General features: G+C 38.6%; 1 protein-coding gene and 1 long non-coding RNA gene across 3 annotated transcripts in view; both read right to left on the minus strand.

Annotated features, from left to right (window-relative positions):
- Positions 1 to 48: 48 nt before the first annotated feature.
- LOC122773478 lies at positions 49 to 14,060 on the minus strand. The gene is made up of 3 exons (XR_006360897.1): positions 14,005 to 14,060; positions 13,402 to 13,569; positions 49 to 98 (listed from the first exon to the last, which is right to left on the minus strand). It is a non-coding gene; the product is annotated as an uncharacterized LOC122773478 (long non-coding RNA).
- Positions 14,061 to 19,228: 5,168 nt separating this feature from the next.
- Positions 19,229 to 21,207, minus strand: part of LOC122773195 (cytoplasmic dynein 2 heavy chain 1) — an 89,570-nt gene continuing 87,591 nt past the window's right edge. For both annotated transcript variants that reach the window (XM_044031676.1, XM_044031675.1), the window contains 3 exons: positions 21,099 to 21,180; positions 20,157 to 20,273; positions 19,229 to 19,780 (listed from right to left, as the gene is read on the minus strand). In XM_044031676.1, the coding sequence (XP_043887611.1) occupies positions 19,619 to 19,780; positions 20,157 to 20,273; positions 21,099 to 21,180 (361 nt within the window). In that variant the 3' untranslated portion in view covers positions 19,229 to 19,618. The remainder of the gene's footprint in view (positions 19,781 to 20,156; positions 20,274 to 21,098; positions 21,181 to 21,207) is intronic.

The following is a 21,207-nucleotide window of genomic DNA, read 5'->3' on the forward strand; positions in this document are numbered from 1 at the left end:
TCTTTTTTCCCCCCCCAGAAGTCCACACATTGTCCAGTTACTATTTTTATTTGAAGTCCATTTCATGTCCAGTGGTTGTTGTGGCAACACTTTTTGTTCTGAGAGAGAGAGTGAGAGAGAGAGAGAGAACAAGAAAAAGCAGATTAATCAGAAAAGAATGAGGTCAGAGAACAGGGAGGAGCAGGTTATTATTTGTTTGACCCCATCATTCCTATAAGGCTGTTTTTGTGTCTCTCAGCAGCTTCTTTTTCTTTTGGGCAAATGCACACAACACGTACTCAAATGTCAGATGTTTAACAGATGAAGCTGCCTTTGTGATACTAAACCTAAATTAGATTTATCAATGGCCTGCTCATTGTTGATGTTATTTTTTTGTTTTGAAACTAAAGGCTGAAATCAGCCAGGTAAAATTGGACAAATAAGGCTTCACATGTTAGGGTATTTAAATGTTGGCAGTTAATCACAAAACATGTTTTCTTCATTCATACTGACCCTAGACCAATCACTGTGTGATCTAGGGTCTCACACTCCTGTCTCACACTATCTTCAGCAAATAGTGTTTGTATTCAACCATGTGAGGAAGGCCCAACCTTCTGCACTCCAGGGAAATGAGAGCGGAGGTAAAGATTGGCATTATAGGGGGCATTATTCCAGTGCTTAAAAATTCAAATATTATCAAAATTCACATATTACAATAAAATAGTCTCACATAGCCAGACTTATGTCCACAACATTGTGTCAGCATTAAAGAATGGTTTCAATGCACCATTCTCATTCTGCCATCAAGGAAAAAAGGTTTCTTTTTATTCATTTAATCCACAATCATCATCTCGAGGCACTGCTAATGCCTAACAAAGATAGTGACATGGGGGAACTAATGGTGGTGGGAAGTATGCATGTGGGAAGGGAAGCAATGGCGAAACAGCCAATTGCCAAAAAAGACAACACCACAAAAAAATAAAGGATGCATGCATGATTGCATAGTCTGAATCTTGCCATTGAAAAGTAGCCATTCTGAGAGTGTTATTAGTTTAGAGGCTGTTGTTTTCCAAAGCAGAAAGAGAATGTCTCCTGAAATAGGCACTCAAAGGCAGGCTTCTACCCATAGCCTGCTTTCAGTGAGTCAGAATGAGTCATAAAATACAATTGTCAGGTAATTCAGCTAAATTAAGCTACTTGATGTCCCCTTTTACCTGAACACCCGAGTAAGGTATTGGGTTCCTTTATTTGACAACGTTATTTTCTTGGCAATTGTTCCTTTTAAGAAATAAAGCAGATATCCTAATATGTTGAGGTAGTTTGGAGATTGTCTGACCTCACCAGCTCCACTGTGCCTATTTGTGCTTGGACCCCACTTTGTTTTTGATCCACGCGTTTCACATGGATTTGTCATTTCCATTATTTTCCTCTAGTTGACTTGGTCCTCGCCCATGATGCCCTCGTACCCTGTCTTATCAGGCAAATCATACCAGAAAGATGGAGGGAAACATGCAAGAACCTCTGTCATTGTATTGTTTCCCTTTCTACTTTTCTTGCACACTTCAAAATTAAAAGGGACTGTTTTTAGTTTTCTGTCTTATAATTTATTAGTAATGACCTCTAACTAGCATAATACCTTGCAGCACTCGGTGCTTGAATAACCATTTTCATATCTTCATTTTTGGTCAGTGGTTTTTAGCAGGGGATGACATTTTGCTCCAGGCGATCAGTTGTACATTAGAATTAGAATTAGTAATTTTTGCCAATTAGTGAAAGTGAATTCGTCCTCTGCATTTAACCCATCCTTATTACACACTAGTAGTGAACACACAACCTGGGCACAGGAGCAGTGGGCAGCCTGTCTGTATCAGAAAAGTTCCCCCTGCTTTCATTAGACAGAAAACTGTATACAGTTTTTACTATGACATTTTCTTACAATATACAATAGTGGGGTTGGTCACATCATATGGCCATGCTTATATTTCAAAATAGAGCTGCAACTAACAATTTGTTTCATACTCGATTATTCTGTCAATTATTTTCGTGATAAATTCGAGTAATCGTTTGGTCCATCCAATATCAGAAAACGTTGAAAAAAATGTTGATCAGTGTTTGTCAAACCTGGAAATCATGATGTTCTCAAATGTCCAACATGATTCAGTTTTAATGATTTATTTGTTATCTGGAGCAAAGAATCCAGAAAATATTCACATATACGAAGCTAAAACAATCAGAAATTGTGTTTTAATGAAAAAAGCTTCAAACCAATTATCAAAATAGTTGATGATTCATTTAGTAATCGATTAATCGTTTCAACTCTATTTCAAAATATTGTATCGTACTGCCAGATTATTTCCAATACACAGCCCTGTGCTCCAATATTTAAATTTCGCCAAGCAAAAAAGTGCCACTGTCCATTATTTTTCCTGTATCAATCAGCAAAGACTGAAGAAAATGTGTTGTGAGAGCATTATTTTCATCTAAGATATGAGGAGATTTATTCTGACACTTACCATAATGTGAAAATCTCATACTGCTGTAAATCTACTGAAAAAAAGACAGCACTGGAAAGAAAGGGATGGAGAAGAATGAGGGGGTTGGCAGAGAGAAGTAAATGCTTTAAGAAAGAAAAGAGCGTTTCATAGAGACACACAGACCTGGAAAAAGTGACAAACGGACAGATGATGAGTAGGAGGGGGAGAGCAGATGAAGTCATTGAGGCGTGTAAGAAAGAATGGTGAGAATATGATGCATAACTGAGACACGATGTAGTGAGACAGCACTGCCCTACACTACACACTAAACTGACATGCAGCAGAAATTAATGGGAGGAGGACTGTCAATTTGTCTCCTCTTCATTTCTTAAAAGCATCTTGGCATTTTGTGTTTCTGGCCAAATCCAACCACAAGAAGAAAAAAAAATGTCAATGGCAGTTTGTTGTTGTGTCCACTTTCACCATTCACATTGTAATTTTGGCACAATTACTTATTTACTTACTGCTGTGCTGCTCAAGACGGCCAACATCCTCTCCTAAAGATGAGGGGCTATACAGTAGTTTAAAAACTATGAAGCTCTGATTTCAGCAGTTGAAGCTTTTAGAATTTTCTTTTCTCCGCTGTCAAACAGACCTAAGTAGACACCCACACCATCTCTCTGCCCTTCCTGACCTCCAGTCTCCCCCATTTCCTCCGTGTCCCTTGCTGCCATCTTCCCCCTCTTTCACACTACATTATAGAACAGCTTTCATTTAGGTATGAATATTAGATATTTCTTTTGAATAATGGAGAAACACTGTATGTGAGGAATCGGTAGACATAAGAAAAAAGAACAGTCGTACTTGTAGGTCTTCCCTTGCACATTTAAAATAGTAAAATTACCTTCTCAGATCCAAACTATTACATTAAATAAATTATTAGCTTTAAGTGTGAGAGACGATGTGCGTGTCTCCTTGTGTAATGGTACGAAACTGCAGTCTCCTCCACACTGAGACTCTAAAGACTGCAGAGACAGACTACAGTGTGTATTGTACGTGACAATATATCATAAATGTTTTTGGAGTATAAACATATTTTTCTCGGGATGTTTTATTGATGTAGATATTTAGGGTAATTGCTACATTTTATGGCCGTAGGATATGAATCTCCAGCCAAGGGATTTACTCCACCCAAGGGGTGGAGTGGCTCAGTGGTTAAGACCGGCACCCTGTGTGCGAAAGACATCATGGTCGCAAGTTCAATTCCACCCCTGGCTTGTACTCGATTCCATTGTAAGTCGCTTTGGATAAAAGCGTCTGCTAAATGACATGTAATGTAATGTAATGTAAAAGTTTCACATGCAACTTCTAAAAACAGCAAAAGACAAGCAAAAAAAAAGTGATTTTTTTTTTTCTTTTCTTGCTTTCTGAAAAGTCAGGTTTGGGAAACTGCATTTGCAGCAGCACTTTATAGGAAGAGAACAGGGGCACAGAGACCAGATATAAAAAAAAGAAGAAGGAGGCAGTGGTAATAAAGAAGAATGGAAGAAAATACCTTGAGGTGTCAGACTCACTTTGATTCAATGGAAGTGATTAACTACCATGTGTGCTTGGTGGTGCATTGGATACAAAAGAGCACAGTAACTTCATGGTGCACTTTATTCTTAACAACTATTCAATTAACTGAATTAACTGGCACAGGAGCTTTAAGAGCTTACCTACCCAGTGGTAGGGAAGGACATTTCCAAACAGAAGGTTAGGGGTTCAAACCCAAGCTCTACTGGTCTATGTGCCAATGTGTCCCCAAGTAAAACACCCAACCCCTAGTAACTCCTGGAAGCCGTCCCGGCAACACCTTTTCTGTGTGACAGAATAAACATTAATTGTACCTGGGTATAAATGAGTGATTGAATGGCAAAAACTGTAGTGTAAAGGTCAAAAGGTGTATTTATAAATACAGACCATTTACTAACCCTTTACACTCACCACTAGCAAAAAAAACAAAACAATGTGAATCCAGTGACTCTCTGGTTTTCAGAATTAATTGCTCATAAAGAACAAGGGTTTTCTGTAGCTGCAAATGAGACCTTCACAGCATGTTTCTACAGAACTACTTAGCCATATTCTTATAAGGCCCCAATCAGACCAAGCTTAAAGGCAAACACAGACTTGTTTTCAAAGCCCATTCTTTGTGTTTTTGTTGTGATTGTATCAGCCTTAGCCTGAGCAAGTAAACTTGCAAATGTGTAGGTCATAATGTAACTCTTATATATGTGAACTACAGGCAAAAAGCTCATACTCAGGCTCTGCTTGAGTATGAGAGGCTGCCATCTAACACAAAAGACCTTGATAAATTACAAGGAGAATCACGCGCTGCGGTCAGGGTTAGAATAGCTTTGTCTAGATGATGATAGGTTATGATCGTTTTAACATCAATGGTATATTTTGGATTCAGCCAATCAAATCTGCCTACAACTCTGACATGTGTGGATGTTATGACAGGAGAGGGCGTGAGACATGATACTTTGAAACGCATTTTTATCTGACATGTAAGATGGTCATCCTTTACTGCCATGATTTCAAGAGCTATCAAATTACTTTTCAGGGTTAAAATTAAGCTTATGCTGTTGAAATTACAGACACCGGTGGCCCAAACAGCTCAACACAAATGCAAAGCCACACATCAGCTTTCAGTCACATGACTTTCGCCTGGATGGCAAAAAAAAAAAAATATATGTATATAGTGACCCACATCAGTAACAATATTGAACTGTATTTTACGCTCGTTAATTTAAAATTTCTTTCAAACAAATGTTTATATCACTAGACAGGCGGAGGAAATACGGAGGCATAAAGAACAACTTCAAGTTTGGAGCACTTGTGATCTTGTTACTACTCCTGCAGTCGTATTTCAAGCACTGAAAATAAGTGTCTACCTCAGCTCAACTTTGGTGATGTCTATTTGCATATTCCCTAAATATCTACATATACACAACTCATTTAAAAATATCAAGTTAGAAATGCTATGACTGAGGGAAAGAGCTAAACAAAATGTTCACAATATATACAAGACACATTACAAGAGCACATTTGTGCATAACATGTATGACCCTTTTCACAGCCATTTCTGTAATACCTGATATTTGTGCTAGCTTCAACAGCCAGTTCCAAAAAAAATTAATTAATCACAGTTTGGTGCAGGTGTCATTTTAAACATATACAAAGTAAGATCAGTGTTATTGTTTCAATTATGTGAGTTGACCTTATCAATCCACAAAAACAAAACATGTCAGAATGACTATATTAAGATATGATTACAAGAACGCCATATGAGAGTTCTTACATTTGACAAAATGATTGCTGACCATTGTATTAAAAAAAAAGGAAAGAAAAAACTAACGCTTCTGTTGTGGCTTTTGCATTTGTGTTGAGCCATCAGTGCAACCGTACTTGCCCAGGTTTGCCCCATCTATGCATCAACAAACACAAATGCACACAAATTCTTAAAATGCTAACTCTTAAATGGCCCATTCTACCATGACAATTACCATCACACCACATGGAGACAAACAACCAACCAACCGTTTTTGGATTGTGGGAGGAAACTGGAGAAAACCCACTGACCCCATCTAACTATACGATTGAACATTTACCCTTGACCACACTCTTACTTACCCACCCTCTCATCTTATCCAAAGCACAATTTCCTTTGTAAAAACATATATTATTCATTCCTCTTTTCCAAGAGGAAGGTAAAGAAAGTATGAGAATTAAACACACGTACAACAAAAAAAAAGCAAGGACAAGCGCAACCTGTCCACCTCTCAAGTGAGGGAACATCATGAATCCAAAAACAACATGAGAAGGAAATAACAGCTTCTGAAAAACATCCAATAGTGACATATTTACATTTCACCTAGTGACCGCTCGGAGCAGGAAAAGTGTTTTTGTGGTTTGTCTGTGAAATGCAAGTTATGTGTCGTGTGTGTGTGTGCGCGCCTGTGTACGTCCAAAAGAAGTCCATCTGGGAGAACTGGGGTTGGTCAGATCAAAGCAGTTGTAAAAACAGGAAACACATGGTAGTGGAGGCTAAAAGCTCACCTTAGAGCATTTCTTTATCTCTATCTCTCACACACACACACACACACAGAACAGTGAGTGAATGAAATGTATCAATGTGTGTATTAAACGTATGACTTCTAATGATAAGCAGCCTAAATGGCAACGTAAAAAATCACTATTCTGCTGTGGTCAAAATCCATCAGTTGTAGTACAAGTAAAAAGACAAATGAGGACAGCTTAATCTGGTAGACAGACATTTACTATGGTTTGTATAAAAACCAAGTCCGATTTAACAACTAACAATATTTTGAAAAGTTCTCTTGAATGACAAAAAGAGAAAAATGTACCTTTTTAATTTACTACAAAATTCTGCTGGGAGGACATACTAAACAGAAACTTAGCCATTTTAATAAACCAACTTTACTGCATTTACCTGAAGTGTGAAAGTCAGTGTGTGGAGTAAAGAACAGCAGAGGGACACACAGTTCTGTGCAGACAGCCACATACAGGTTTATCCACAGTGTAAAGGAAGTCTGCTCTCTGACACCTCAATCTGACTGCCATAACTCATCACTTACAACAACCATGGGGCACACCGTTACACACACATACTGCATGAGGATAATGATGTGTGCGCTTCAGGACAGGCACACCTAAATGAACACACACACACACATAATGGCACTAAGTAAGGTTTAGACTGGCTGCCCTGAATGCCCCTCAGCTACATAATTTACAGTGAGTGTCTGACCTGTTCTCATGATGTTCGTGGAAACTTCCAGACAATTATTCATATCTGTGCAAACTCCTGACTCAGGGATTCACATTTTTCATATGACTGCAATACAAAGAGCTTAAGGGGGAGAAAAATAAAGTATCTTCAGCTCGTAACTGCTTATTTGTTGCCTATGAACTACAGTGCACTTTTTATTACATTTATTTTTTCTTAAATAGCACATGAAAAAATGTGGTTACATAAAGCTTACATCATATTGTATAGGCAATGTGTTGACAATTATCTGCAGAGCTGTAGACTCAGGAGTTGTTCCCAGAGAAAAGGGGCACTATGAACAAACACTGTTTTCTCAGAAAAAGTCATTCGATTATTAGTATTTTAAGACATCCCAACTGTAAATATGTCATGCTTGATAAATAATGCGCGCTCTCTTGGTTCAGTCAGCAATGAGATGCATCAACTCTCCATATTTCATTAAAGTTAAAATTATGATCAACCTGATTAAATATATAATTGACTCGATATCCATCAATTCAGGCAGTGGCATATAAGGACACAAAATGACTGTGTCCAAATTAAATTCTCTTCATGACAGCAGTGGCACAGACACCATAAGAGTGCATTAGCTGGACTATAATCATCTACTTGCACAGGAGGAGATTGGTCTATACAGCTGACACATGAATTTGTAAAAAAATAGTGAACATTTAGCCAAAGAGATTTCACACTTGCACTGGTCAACACAATTATTTTTTCTTTGCCCAATTACCCTCCACAGATGACTCCATTGGCTTTAATAACGAATAACTGACTTTAGGACAATTTTAGTTATCTACAAAGTGATGGCTATATAAAATACAAATAAAGATAATTCAGTTTATCCACCCGTCCGTCTATACAGTAAAGTTCACCCTGATTTATTTAAGGACACATCTTAGTGACAGACATTTTATGTCATCTTAAATTTCAAGCGATGGCCTCGGAATTGTACCAGAGAAGGCAAGAAGACTTGTGGGGGTGGGAGAGTTTTTGGAGCAATGCAGTCTGACACATCTGTTTCAGCAGAGTGTGCCTTGACTGTGTATTTGTCTCTAATAAAGAGTGAAATCATGTTGACGAAGATCTCTCTCTCTCTCTCTCTCTCTCTCTCTCTCGACTTTCCATTTGATTTCTTTGTCTCTTAAACTTCTTTTTCAAATTCATCACCTGCCTCCATCTGGCATCTGTCGGCCTGCTTGGCGGAGATCGTCTTCACTAATGAGGCATGCGAGTGAAAGAAACACCAAACTAATCCTGCTCAGGCCACTGCTATTTACAAAATGTGTTTTGTATGATGCAGGGAAATAAAATAAATCACATAAACTGCCTCCAGTTTCTTCATCTTTCAAAAGCTAAGTGTAATGCTTTAAGCAAAGACTTTGAGGCATGCCATGTTCATAGTAACAGTTTTGTGATCCTCAAAAAAAGAAGATTGACAAGGGATTCTCTGGGACTTCTCTGTAACCTTCCACTGCTCTGCTGATGCAATGCTGATGATATGGATGAAAGACATCAAGCCAGTCTCTCATACACAAACAAATAGTCTGACACACACAAAACATACATAACAGTTTTTGCGATACTGTACACAAATTGTGTGCGCATGTACAAGTAGAAAATGTGCTTCGCTTGTGTTTAATGCTAATGTTTTTTTTACATGCACCTATTCAGAAATAACGTGGCTGTAGAGAGAGACCCTTGTCATCACTGACAAACATTACAAATTATATTGATTGCTACGGCTTCCATTGTTCAATTCACTTAGAGCTAAAGAGTAGTCAAACTTCATACATTGTTTATTGTCATGTGTACAGTAAGAACCTGTTTCTGTGTGCAATGAAATTCCTTCTTTGCTGTCCACATGAATGTCGAACTAACACAAGTCAAAAAAAATTGATAAATAGTAATGCAACTATCTAACAGTAATGTTTCCCAGTGCTTTATGGTTTCAGTACAAAAGCTGGGATGAAAAGAAATCTGTCCATATGTATATTATAATGCAACATATCAAACAAACTGCAACACAGATTAAGAATATTCAAGCTGCAAATCCCTTATTATTCAGAAAGAAAGTAAGTGTTGAATCATCACACCTTCAGTAAATAAACTGAATGAATTGTGAGGGAGGCTTATGTTAAAACAGGTTTGAGGATTTAACATGTTTGGTATTTCACTGGTCCTGTCTGGCAAAATATTAGAAATCTAAACAGCTCTTCTCAAGGACAGATTATATCCACAGGGGGAGAAATTCACCAACCATAGCATGGTGTTCTTAAAAAAATTAAATAAAAAAAGAAGACCTGAATTTTTGAATTTGTGGTCTAACACAATAGGCCTTCATTGCTTGAGTGTTACTGGTGCTAACTCCAACTGTGGCTCTCCTGCACAAGAGCAGCCAAGGTCATGATGAGTCATCAAAAAACAAAATGGATACAGGTGAGCACAGCAAAACTGATTAAAATGCAGTTTTTCCTCATGCAATATCACAAACACAGACCCCCCACTGAACGTGCAATTTCACACAATTCTCTTGCCTTGAATTTTGCCACAAACTTAAATTGATGTTCTCCCATTTTTAACAAAAACCTACTGAACTGATTTTTTTGCTGCAGTAAAAGCTAAATAAAGTACACAATTCTGTATTAACTTTAATTTTACACCCTGTGATCCATGAGGTTTAGTTTTTTCCAAACAGATTATCAGTTATGAGAATCCCTAATATATCTGCACTGTATGATGTACAGTAGAAGTTACCCTCCTTACTAAGCAACAGTGAAAACAATTTCTTTTTAAAAGAAATATGCATATTTATCAGCTAAAGATCTGGGGACATAGTTCACTGTTGCACCACATTTAGTGGGCCGAGGTAAAACAAGCTACTAAAATGTAATAGTAAAGCAGGGTTTTCCCTGCGCTTGTGGCAGAACAAGTGGTAACAGCCTTTTGAAACCCCCTGCAGGTTAAACTGGATTAATCAAACAAACACACTTAGGCTGATTAACTATGGACTCCCTACAGAGCAGGGGTCGAACCTTGTGGGTCTTTGACCCATGTTGATCTATAGTTTAAAAGTAAACAAAGTAACAGTTTAAAGTTTACAAATACACAAAACTGAACACCTCCGGTCTGTCTCTCTAATCTGCAATATTTGTCTATACCTTGTTACACTAAACCTTTTTTCTATTAAAATATCTTGATGTAAAAAGAAAACAATCTTTTTTTTTTTTTTAAATCTAAATTTACTGTGTCTTAAATTAAGGCTAAATCTTTACTCTCAGCAGAGCTTTTCCATTCATTTGGCTTAGCTGCTACACAAAGATGCTTGGGGGCTGCACCTGCAGTAAATCTTATAATGCTGGGGCAAACCCTGCATCTGCACCAACAGACTCAACACACAGATTGGGTCACTCTGCAAACAGTGAGCCACAAACTTAGCATAAAGAGCCTTCATGCTCTCTGAGAATATGCATCATCTCGAGAACAGAATGTGTGTGAGAGAGCGTCATTATGCAGTTGATCCATGGATAGTCCAAGGGCCAGTAGAAAGAGCCACAATCATAAATCTGCCCAGCTGTAACCACGGTGATTTGCAGGTTCAGAGAAACCATAAACATCAGCACTGAGCGGCCCGCTGCCCACAGGAGGAGGCTGACTTAAGTGGCGATTGTGTAGCTGTGGGTTTGTGAGTGACAAATATGTGCGCGTTTGCATCCCCTAAATATGAGTGCTTGCATTTGCTCAAGGGCATCCGAGGCTGGAGATGAGTTTGGTGATTGGCTGAGGGTGTGAGCTGGTCATTAATCTATGGTGCTTCATTGGCTGTAACGGCAGAGGGGAGGGGTTAGTGCATCTGGTCAGTTAGCTGCTGTCATCTTTCTAATCTGGAACATTCTTCAATATTAGACCGAGTACAAAGAGGACCACAGAGGCCAAACTAGAACCACTTTAGCAGTGGATATTTCTGTCCTGTTGCTTTAAGTATCTCACTTTTGTTTTATTGGGACAATTGCATAATTTTTATTAATGTTTGTATTTATTCATTGAGGTTTAGATGCAATTATTTTCAGAGAAAACTGTTTTTATGATTTGATGGTATTTGAAATGACCATATACAACTTATAGAATTGCATAGGCCACAGCATACTCTGCAAATGAGGAACACAGTATTCTTGGTTGTTTTTAGAGCTTTCTGAGACGAACTGAAGAGCATGTGGTTACAAGGTGAGACATCAGGTACATTTGGCAAACAAGTTAAACTATGTTTTTTTTTACTTATTAATTTCATCATTACTCAAGTGCTTTTCCTGTAGTGACATGCAAAAAATATCATATCAAGTACACCTTTCTATTCAACTATTCATCTGCATTACAGTATAAAAGACCAGAATTTACACAAACAATTTAAGATGTGTAATTTCAACCGAGCCATACACTCAAAATGGAAGAGCATGGTTGTTTGCATTCATGTGATCCAGTTGCAAACAAAAATGACAGCATTTCTTTTAAATTTGGTTTACAGTGTCTGACAGGGCCTACTGCCATCAAAATAACAATACCAATGTGATGATTGATTAGTTGCCACAGAAAAGGGTGCATGTCATAGGTTTACATTCAATAATGAGTGTTTAAATGAAGCATTGCACTAGTAGGTTACAGAAAATGTTTTTTTCTATATATTTTGTCACTACTATAACAACAAATCAGTAGTCTCAAAAACTTTGAGAATTGACAAAAACTCCCAAGGGATTCCTGTCTAACAGAGCAATAATCCCATTAATCTGCAAATAGATAATGGATTTATGAAACAAGCATAAGTGATGTAACAGATGAGAAGCAGAGAAAAAAATAGAAAGATTAATGAAAAGTTGTAAAAAGGGAGGAGAGAAGAACAAAGTATGAAGACAGTAAGGCATTAAGGGGCAGGAAAAAAAGAGCAAATGATGAGAACAAAGAAAAGGCATTGAACAGAGAAAAAGAGGAACAGAGGGAATCAGCAGATGAGTCAAGATGGAGCCAGCGAAGAAAGAAGGAAATTCCCCTGAAGTATGCAAGTGTCTCCTGAGAGGATCGTAGATCAGAGAGACGAGTGACCTTGTGGTCATCTGTCAGCCCCTCTGACTCTGCTGGAGGCAACATCTCTCTCCAGGGGAAGAACACACTCTCTGCCACATACACACACACACAGCCTCCTGTTCAGTATACTGAGGGGAACATATTTATGCTACTGCACACACACACTTAAATAAAATGGCATGAAATAACTTGACAGGCAAAAAAAATTCTGTGTTTTTACCCACTGAACTGAATCTGTAATTTTGTAATCCATAAATGAAATAGCCTCATTACATCTTAAAGGTTTTCCCTCATGAGCAACACAATCAACTTTATCATATTCTTTTTCAGGGCACTTTATATATGAAACCAATAAAATACACTAGGTGTATACTGTCCTTTGTGCTCTATGCATATTGATCCGAAAAAAAAGTATCTTAAGCAAATCAGTCAATATAAAATGATTAAAGACTGATATTTGCATTTATAAAATGTGAGGGTAAAACATTCAACACAATTAAATTATCTCTCAAAGTTTGTTTGCACAATTTTATGCATATCAATATATATTCACAAGCCCCTTCATTAGAAATACCTGCTTGTTAACTCAAATACATAATCGGCAAATCACATCAACTCCGTGTATTTAGGCATGTCTGCATGATCAAGAAAACCTGCTTTAGTTCAAACCAAGAATCTATTTACACACTAATACATCTGGGGTTTAGATAGAATGGTCCTAAACAGAGAAAATATCCAGTGAGCAACAGACAAAAATACCTTGTCAGAGTTCATGACCAGATGATTTGAGATTATATGAAGGCAAAACTTAGTTACTCAAATAACAACTCCTGTCACTTCAATATATGTCCACTGTAGCCTACCCAATATTATGATATTTTATTGAATTTACCTGCCCAATCTATGGACATTGTTTTTAACTAAGGGGTTCTAGTCTCACATGTATGCAAACCCTGCAACAACTTAATGTAATTTAAAATGTAAATCACTTCATGTAGACAAGACACACATGTGCATGTGATGCAAGTTGACACTTACAATCGGATGTTGCCACAGGAAAGATGTGCATGGGTGGGTTTCAGGTTGGAGGCTGTAACAGGTATCATCAATTCAGCAGAAGAGAGTGGGCAGGCAGGGGAAAACAACTGTTCACAGGGTCCAGGAAAACTCCATTTGCTCCTTTCTCAGTCCAGTATGTGGTGGAATCTAAGTTAACGATAAAACACGCTCTTATTTTGAAAGGCATTTACGTGCTAATACAGGAAGTGCTCCGGTAAGCACTTTGAGGCGTTTAACATTGCAACCAGTTAAATGTTGTTAATAGGCTAAAATAAAGGTTTGGAGGTTAACAAGCACACATAACTGCTAGAATCATTCACGCATAGCACGACACAGAAAATATAAATGTCCGGCTCCTCGGTCATGGGAATAATTAAACCAAAAGCTCAATGAAACTCGGTAGCTTAGGTTGCTACCATATTGAAAGCTAAACTAACATAGTTAGCACGCTAATTGTGATTAGCATGGTGTTTTGCTGACCACTTCTATGTGCTATTATCACAGTATTAAAATCACTAACACAAATAAAGGCTGCAGTCAGATATTACATTAAAAGCAGGACAACATTAGCCTCAAACCAACCTGTGACTTCCACCTGCTGTGATAATGAACCCGCCTATCTACCTCTACACTGACACACCTGCAGTTAGCCCTAATTTGCACAGCAGCCATTTTGACAGGTCACAGTGGGAGAATCACAGGTGTAAATAATCAAATTAATTACGGAGAAGTTCCATTTAGCAAACACGACTTCCATGAACTGAACTGAACTGAGCAATTGTTAATGTAATGGCAGCTGTGCTCAGGGCACATACAGTTAATAGACACATTTTGTTTGCTTTTTTTTTGTATATTTTCATGTTGGTACATTAAACAAACTTAATATTTAATATGTTTACACAGTGCTACAATACAAAAATAATAATTTATTCAATTGTAAATTCACAAACACAAATGACAGTCACAAAACAAGTTAGTGTTTCCGGAAACTTCACTGGACACTTTTCCTGCCTCTTGCAGGGAAAACAAAATAATCATCATCATTTTTACCTTCAATTTATCTTATAATGTATTTACTTTTGTAATGTTCATACTGCACATCACCTTATTAATAACAATATTTTCATCCTGGATGACAGTGCTGCTTTTACAGGATGATGATATCACTGATGCAGATAATATGTCCTCCCTAACCATGGAAGAATCAGTGTGGCTGGATATTCTGACATGTTAGATCACTTTAGATTACTTTTGAAACTTTTGAAATAAATGAAAATATATAATGAAAACTTCGGCAGGATTATGGAATGAAGATAAGTACAGTTTACCATAAAACACTGCATCACTGAACTTTTATTTGTAATTGTTTTAACTGCACATTGGAGCCACTGTTCTAGAATTGCTACAAGATAATCTACTGAGGCTGTTGCATTTATTATAAGAAAATAGCCAAATTAAACATATAGCCAATATACTATATACTGTATATAGCAGACCAGACATCCATTGATACAGACAAGAACTTACATAATAAGAATGAATACACATTTACCAAGATGAGTGCATTTAAATAGAAATCCCCTCGCTCCTCAAGCACTAAGCTTGAGGAGCAAATCTGGGTTAGTGGTATGAATTCCTGTGTAAATCAAACCTGCAGGAATCCAATTTGTCCTCCATAACATTTGGTACTCCTGTCAACTCTCTCCACACCTCCCCCTCCGTGTCTTTTCAGTACATTTCCATCCTCCTCCTCGTAAGCATCGCATGGGTGGTGTTAGCTTTTCCTCTCACTTTTCACCCTTAAAATCCCACTGCAGAGGTGAGATGTACTGAGTCACCCCAGAGACAAAATTCCAGGACCTGAAAACAGACCAGTAGCTTCCTTTATATGCTGACATGACACACTGGGTCTGTAGAGGAAAAATAAACCCCTTTATATGTTTTTTTCCCTCTTATCATCATCCATAGTATGAGTATTGTATCACAATTATTGATAATTAGCAAAAGTGAAAGGGAATTCTGTAGTAACGCCGCTGACATTTGTGTGGCTCGCTCATGTGCAGCAGGGATTAACGTTTTAAATACAAAAACCCATATCAGAAGTATATGAACTAGTTTAACAGAGACCCTCTTGCAAGATGGGAATGTAAATTTTAAATATCCAGGGTCACATGAGTAAGACAAACTGATGTTGTGAAATGAACAGATTTTACAGATTTCATATCTACAGGAAGAGAGAACAAATCCTTCACACCCCCCCTTGTTTTGAGAATGTGCAAAGAAAGATTATCAGATTAAAAAAGGGATTGTTTATGTTCCTCATAAGCACTGGTAATGCTGTGGGAGCTTTGTATTGTATGTGTGTTTTAAAACTATAATTTCCAAAGACTTGGCTGGGAGGACACACAAATGGAGAATTCTTTATTTACTCCTTAAATAACACATGTATAAAAGGAAGTTGTGATTTATTTAGCAGTCAAATCTGTTGGAAATGGCAGGTTTATCTATTTAAAATAGCATTAGGTGATAAAGAAATGGAAATAAAAAGTTATAGTGGGTGCCCCGTATAAAGGTTTGCGAGATACAAACATAGGAAAGCCCCATAATTAGTGGAATATTACTCAATTTAAATTTAAGGTTTATGGAGGCAACTCAGACTTTTGTCTCTTGAAGGTTTGTGTGTGGTGAGGGCTGCATTTAAAATCAGTGTTATAAAACTGATTCACACTGTGTGGGTTTGTGACCAGAAATCCAAACAAACATCTCACTACACCTGCGACAGGAGCAGAGTTTATCGCAATACTCTTTCAGACCTGGCATGGTAGCTTGTTATAAAATTAAAATCTTTAAACAGATTATCTTTGAATCAAGCCCTTGGCAAAGCCATCTGTGCCTTTCTACCTCTGGCTGCAGGACAAGGAGTTGTCAAAACGTACAGAAGAGAAGGGGGAAGGACACAAATAGAGGAGTCAGGTACCTCAATTGGTCAATTTTTAAATAATTCAGGATACATTTTACAAAACATTTGACTGGTTGTTTGGAGTGAAGGTATATTCCCATCCAGACGTGAGGAGGAGGAGGAGGAGGAGGAGGAGGATGCTGGTTGAGAGATGATCAATTCAAGCTGCTTGGTTCAGCTCCAGAACTGGTAGCTCTCACATTGTCACAACAGATAGATTTTGTGTGAAAAATGCCAATTATGAATGCAACACTGCAGTGGGTTGCTACCCAGTCAGTATCCCACTCTCCCTTCTGCAACCGCTGCAGAGCCATGAGAGGGTGAGAAAACAGAATGATGTTGCTTCTCCAGCCAGAAAAATCACAAAACCAAATCACTGTGACCATACTGAAACAGTCTGAGGAGAGAGAAGAAGAGATGGAGTAGTCACCTGTGAATGAGACTTGATCAGATTTGAAAATGAGACATGTTTCACAGTTGTGTGCCTCTAATGGCCTTAGAGCCAGACTGACTTCTGACAGTGGACGGTGTGTTTACTGCAGCTTAAAAACAATGACAGAGCACGTACGACAGTTTTAGGCTGCAAAAAACTGGCATGTTCTATATCACTACAATAAAACAACAACTTCTATCCATTCCTCTTTCATTCTGTCCTCCTGCTCTTTTTTCCATAATTCACTCACGACTTGTCCAAAGCCTCTCCCTCCATCTCTTTCCTTTTAACCCCTGCTCTCTCTCCAGCCTCCACCACCTGTGCTGTCCTCATAATCCTGTCTCTGTAAAATTTCTTCATACAAGGATTTTATGGCCACTGCAATCTCTCGCGCTCTCTCAGTCTACATCCCTCTGTCTCTCTTTCACTCTCTGACCCAGAGGGCCGTGTTTTGCCGAAATCCAATCCTCTCTCTTTTTCAAACCTGCTGTTCCATTTCACTTGCATTTTGTCACACTGCAGTGCACACAATACCCACTCCTCCCTCATTTCAACCCCTTTTTCTCGGTCTACACACACACACGCACACACACACACACACACACCTTTATGGACAAATGATTGAACACAATCACAAATATAAACACAAACAGAATTAGAAAAAAATAACTTAATTAAGTTATCAATCAAATTTGATGCTCTTGGTTGGATTCTCTCTCTCTCTCTCACACACACACACACACACACTCTCTCTCTCTGTGGCCATCCATCACAGCTTCACTGACTCCACTCAACCACAACTCAGAACCAATCACACAGAGGTTAGGGACTAACTGAGTGCTTGTCAGTGTGCCTCAGTGCATGACTGTGTGTGTATGCACAGGAGCAAGAGAGGGAAGAGACGGTGAAGCATTTCATGTCTGTAAAGAACAACTCAGCAGAAATTAGTTAGATGCCAATCGAGCAGACACCCATCAGTAAAGTTTACTGTGGTACAGGGTCTCTCTCTCTCTCTCTACAAAAAAATTTCAAACAGCACAGCAATTCTTCTTGGATCATTGCACTGACCTCCATTCATTCGGACAGCCTGAATAAAGTATTATCCCTAACCTTAACCATGACCAGTGAATACCTAACCCTAATCTTAACCTAACCACAATTCAAACATTAGCCCTAAACTTAACCCAGCTGCTCAAAAATGAGGCAATGCCTCACCGGGACCACATCTTGCTCTGCATGAGGTCCTAAAGAGGTAAAAAAATAATAATAATAATACAGGAACAAACGCACACACCTTTTACTGACACTTGATGCCTCACTCTAACCCTAAAATCTATGCAGAGTTTATCCTCTTCATGGGTTATAAAAACGTGGCTGAGAACATGAAAAAATATGACAACAATCATCTACGATGAATATTTTTACATGCACGTTTTAATCTGACCGCAATTCACATCCTAATCCTAACCCCCCCCCTCACTGTTTTGGTTGGGGTTGCTGTGATACCTGATAATAAAAATCACAACAATAATGACATTTATTTGATCATTATTTTGTATGAATGAATAAGGGTCAAAAATACACTTCTGCAGCATAATAACAGGGAATAAATATTCAAGGCTAAAAAAATTCAGCATAATACAACATGACATTCAACAATCATGTTTTTATTTAATTTTTATTTTTGCTTTATCCTCACCATGAGGGTCACAGGGAGCTTGAACCAATCCCAGCTGACATTGGATGAATGGCTGGACAGGTCGCCGGTCCATCGCAAGGACAACGATATACAGAGACAAACAACCACTGACACACACACACACCTACGGTTAATTTAGAATGTCTTAATTAAGCTCTGCATGTTTTTAACAAACTCCATACAGAAAGGCCCTGAGTCGTACCGGGTTGCAAACCCCGACCTCCCTGCTATGAGGCGACAGTGCTGCCCACTGTGTCGCCGTGTGCCCCGTGTTTGTGTACACTGCTGTCCATACAGAGGAAGGGACAGAGCTGTGTCCACCAGAGGACACACATACCTGCTTTAGAGGGGAACCAAAGCAGGTGAACCTCACCTCTCTACAGGTGGTTTGATATCGCTGCATTTACATTAGTACTCTGTACAACACTGACAAACAGCCATGCTCAGCTGCACTTAACGTGCCTATGTTCTGCTTCTGCGGTGGTTCAGAGCAGAGAAAGCTGCTGAACTTTACACCACCTCAAACCTACATTTTTAAAATGCTAAGCAACTTTGTAAACGAGATGGTTAGTAACACATTCGTGTGTGGGGTTTCAAAGTCCGATGAAGTTTTTTACATGCACTTTTTAATCTGACCACAATTCACATCTTAATCCTTACTTTAACCCCCCCCCCCCACTGTTTTGGTTGGGGTTGCTGTGAAAAATCACAATAATGACATTTAGTTGATCTTTATTTTGTACGAATAGGGTGAAAAATACACTTCTGCAACATAATAACAGTGAATAAATATTGAAGGCTAAACATTTTCAGCAAAATACAACATGACATTCAAATAAGCGCTGTCCAAATCATGTTTTTATTTCATTTATATTTTTTAGGTTTCGCTACCACCATGCTTTACTCTGTGCTGTGAGAGAAAAAAAAAACTAAAAGGCTGTTTCATTCATGTATTACTGAAAGCAGCTTTTGTTGTATTCCCTCTCTGGTCCTTTACCTTGCATCACATTATGCAAATGATAATGGCATAATGTAACAGTAATGTACAAAAGGGCCTTGCTGACACTAACTCCGTGTTCTTTCCCTCACTATAAATGACATCCCTTCACTGCTGTTTGAGAAAGAGAGCAGCACCTGTCTGTATCCACTGGTTAGGGTTGGCGCCACAGGGCAGGCAGATGTGCGTGACCACCTTCACCCTCTCTGCGCTGGTGTACAGAGGCAGCCAGATAGTCTCCTCTGATCCAGCTGAGTCAGCGACCGAGCTCTAAGATCGAAAGCAAAAATTCACAATTACTGTATATTCAAGCAGTGGAGTGATAAAATATTGATAGCGTTCTATCAGAGCTGGATAACTGAGCAATTCATTAGTTTAGAACCGTAATGATATCGTGGAAAGGCACAAACTAAATGGTTTACACTGTCCTAGGTTATATTAAATAGTAAAAATACTACATTTGTGAGATTATGCTGTTGTTTTATATCATTATAGATTATATTTTGGCTTTTGATAAAACTATGGATATGAACAGTTGTGATTTTCTTCTGACAGATTTGTTGACCTATTATAAAAAGCAATAATTCTCTACTTTTTAGCAGGAAAGAATTCAGTATGTTGATGTTTTTTAAACACAAACACATACTTGTGGGACCCAGGCCATGTAGCAGAGTGGAACAGCCGACACACTGGGAGAATTGTGTTGATTCTCACAAAGATGGGCACCATCAAAAGTACATCCCTCCAACTGGAGACCTCCAACCTAAAAACATAATTATGCGTGAGCGACTGGTTGAGGGGAGTGAGACACGAGACATGGGGGGGACACAAATAAAAGTCCAAGGGTAAAGAATTTAAAAGTGGCAAATCAAAGAAGAAGAAAAGTAGACGACAATGACAAAGTGTAGTAACAAGGTGACGGAAATGTACACACGGCTGTCAGCAGATGAGCACGATATGCACACCGTACATGAGAGAGACACATTATTTATCATGGCGAATTAAGTCTTGTGACTCGGGGATTTTTCACAGTAGGCCAGACAAAAAGGGAACTTCAAACACAAGACAATGAAATCACCATAATCAGAGAGAGAGAGAGAAAGCAAGAGAGAGGACAAGGAACAAATCCAGAAAAAGCTGCACCGTGTGTGTGTGTGTGTGTGTGTGTGTGTGTGTAACAATTATCCCCTTTCTCTTTCACTGTCACATGTCTGAGTGTTCCCCTTCTCCCCCTGCAGCTGCAGCCTCTCTTTAAGCACCTGCACCCTCAGCCTCTCTCTTTGTATATTTAGAGATGTTAAGCCGTGCTCATTTTTATTGGCCATGACAGAAAAAGAAACTAAAACATTAAAATGACAGACAATGTACCTGAAGGAATAAATAAAATAAACACTGAGAGTGCAGTGCTATGAGTGCTCCTTTAATTGTAGGCACGTCTGTCTGTCAGGTGCTTCAAAAGGCACAAGGGTCGAGAGATTATTGCTGTCAGCTGAGCTCGACTGTCTCTAATGGATATACGGCACATTTACTCGATTTTAATTTCACGCACTTCTCTTTACTCTGTGTGTGTGTGTTGTTGCAACTGTACCTTCACTTGTAGGTTGGCTTGTGGAATGGGGCTCCTCCATGTTGAGAAAAATACCAAGCTGTCCATAGAACAACCCATGTGCCTACAGTTAAGAGGGGAGGAGGGGGGG

The sequence above is a fragment of the Solea senegalensis genome, linkage group LG8 (genome assembly GCF_019176455.1).
Source record: "Solea senegalensis isolate Sse05_10M linkage group LG8, IFAPA_SoseM_1, whole genome shotgun sequence".
Classification (NCBI taxonomy): domain Eukaryota; kingdom Metazoa; phylum Chordata; class Actinopteri; order Pleuronectiformes; family Soleidae; genus Solea; species Solea senegalensis.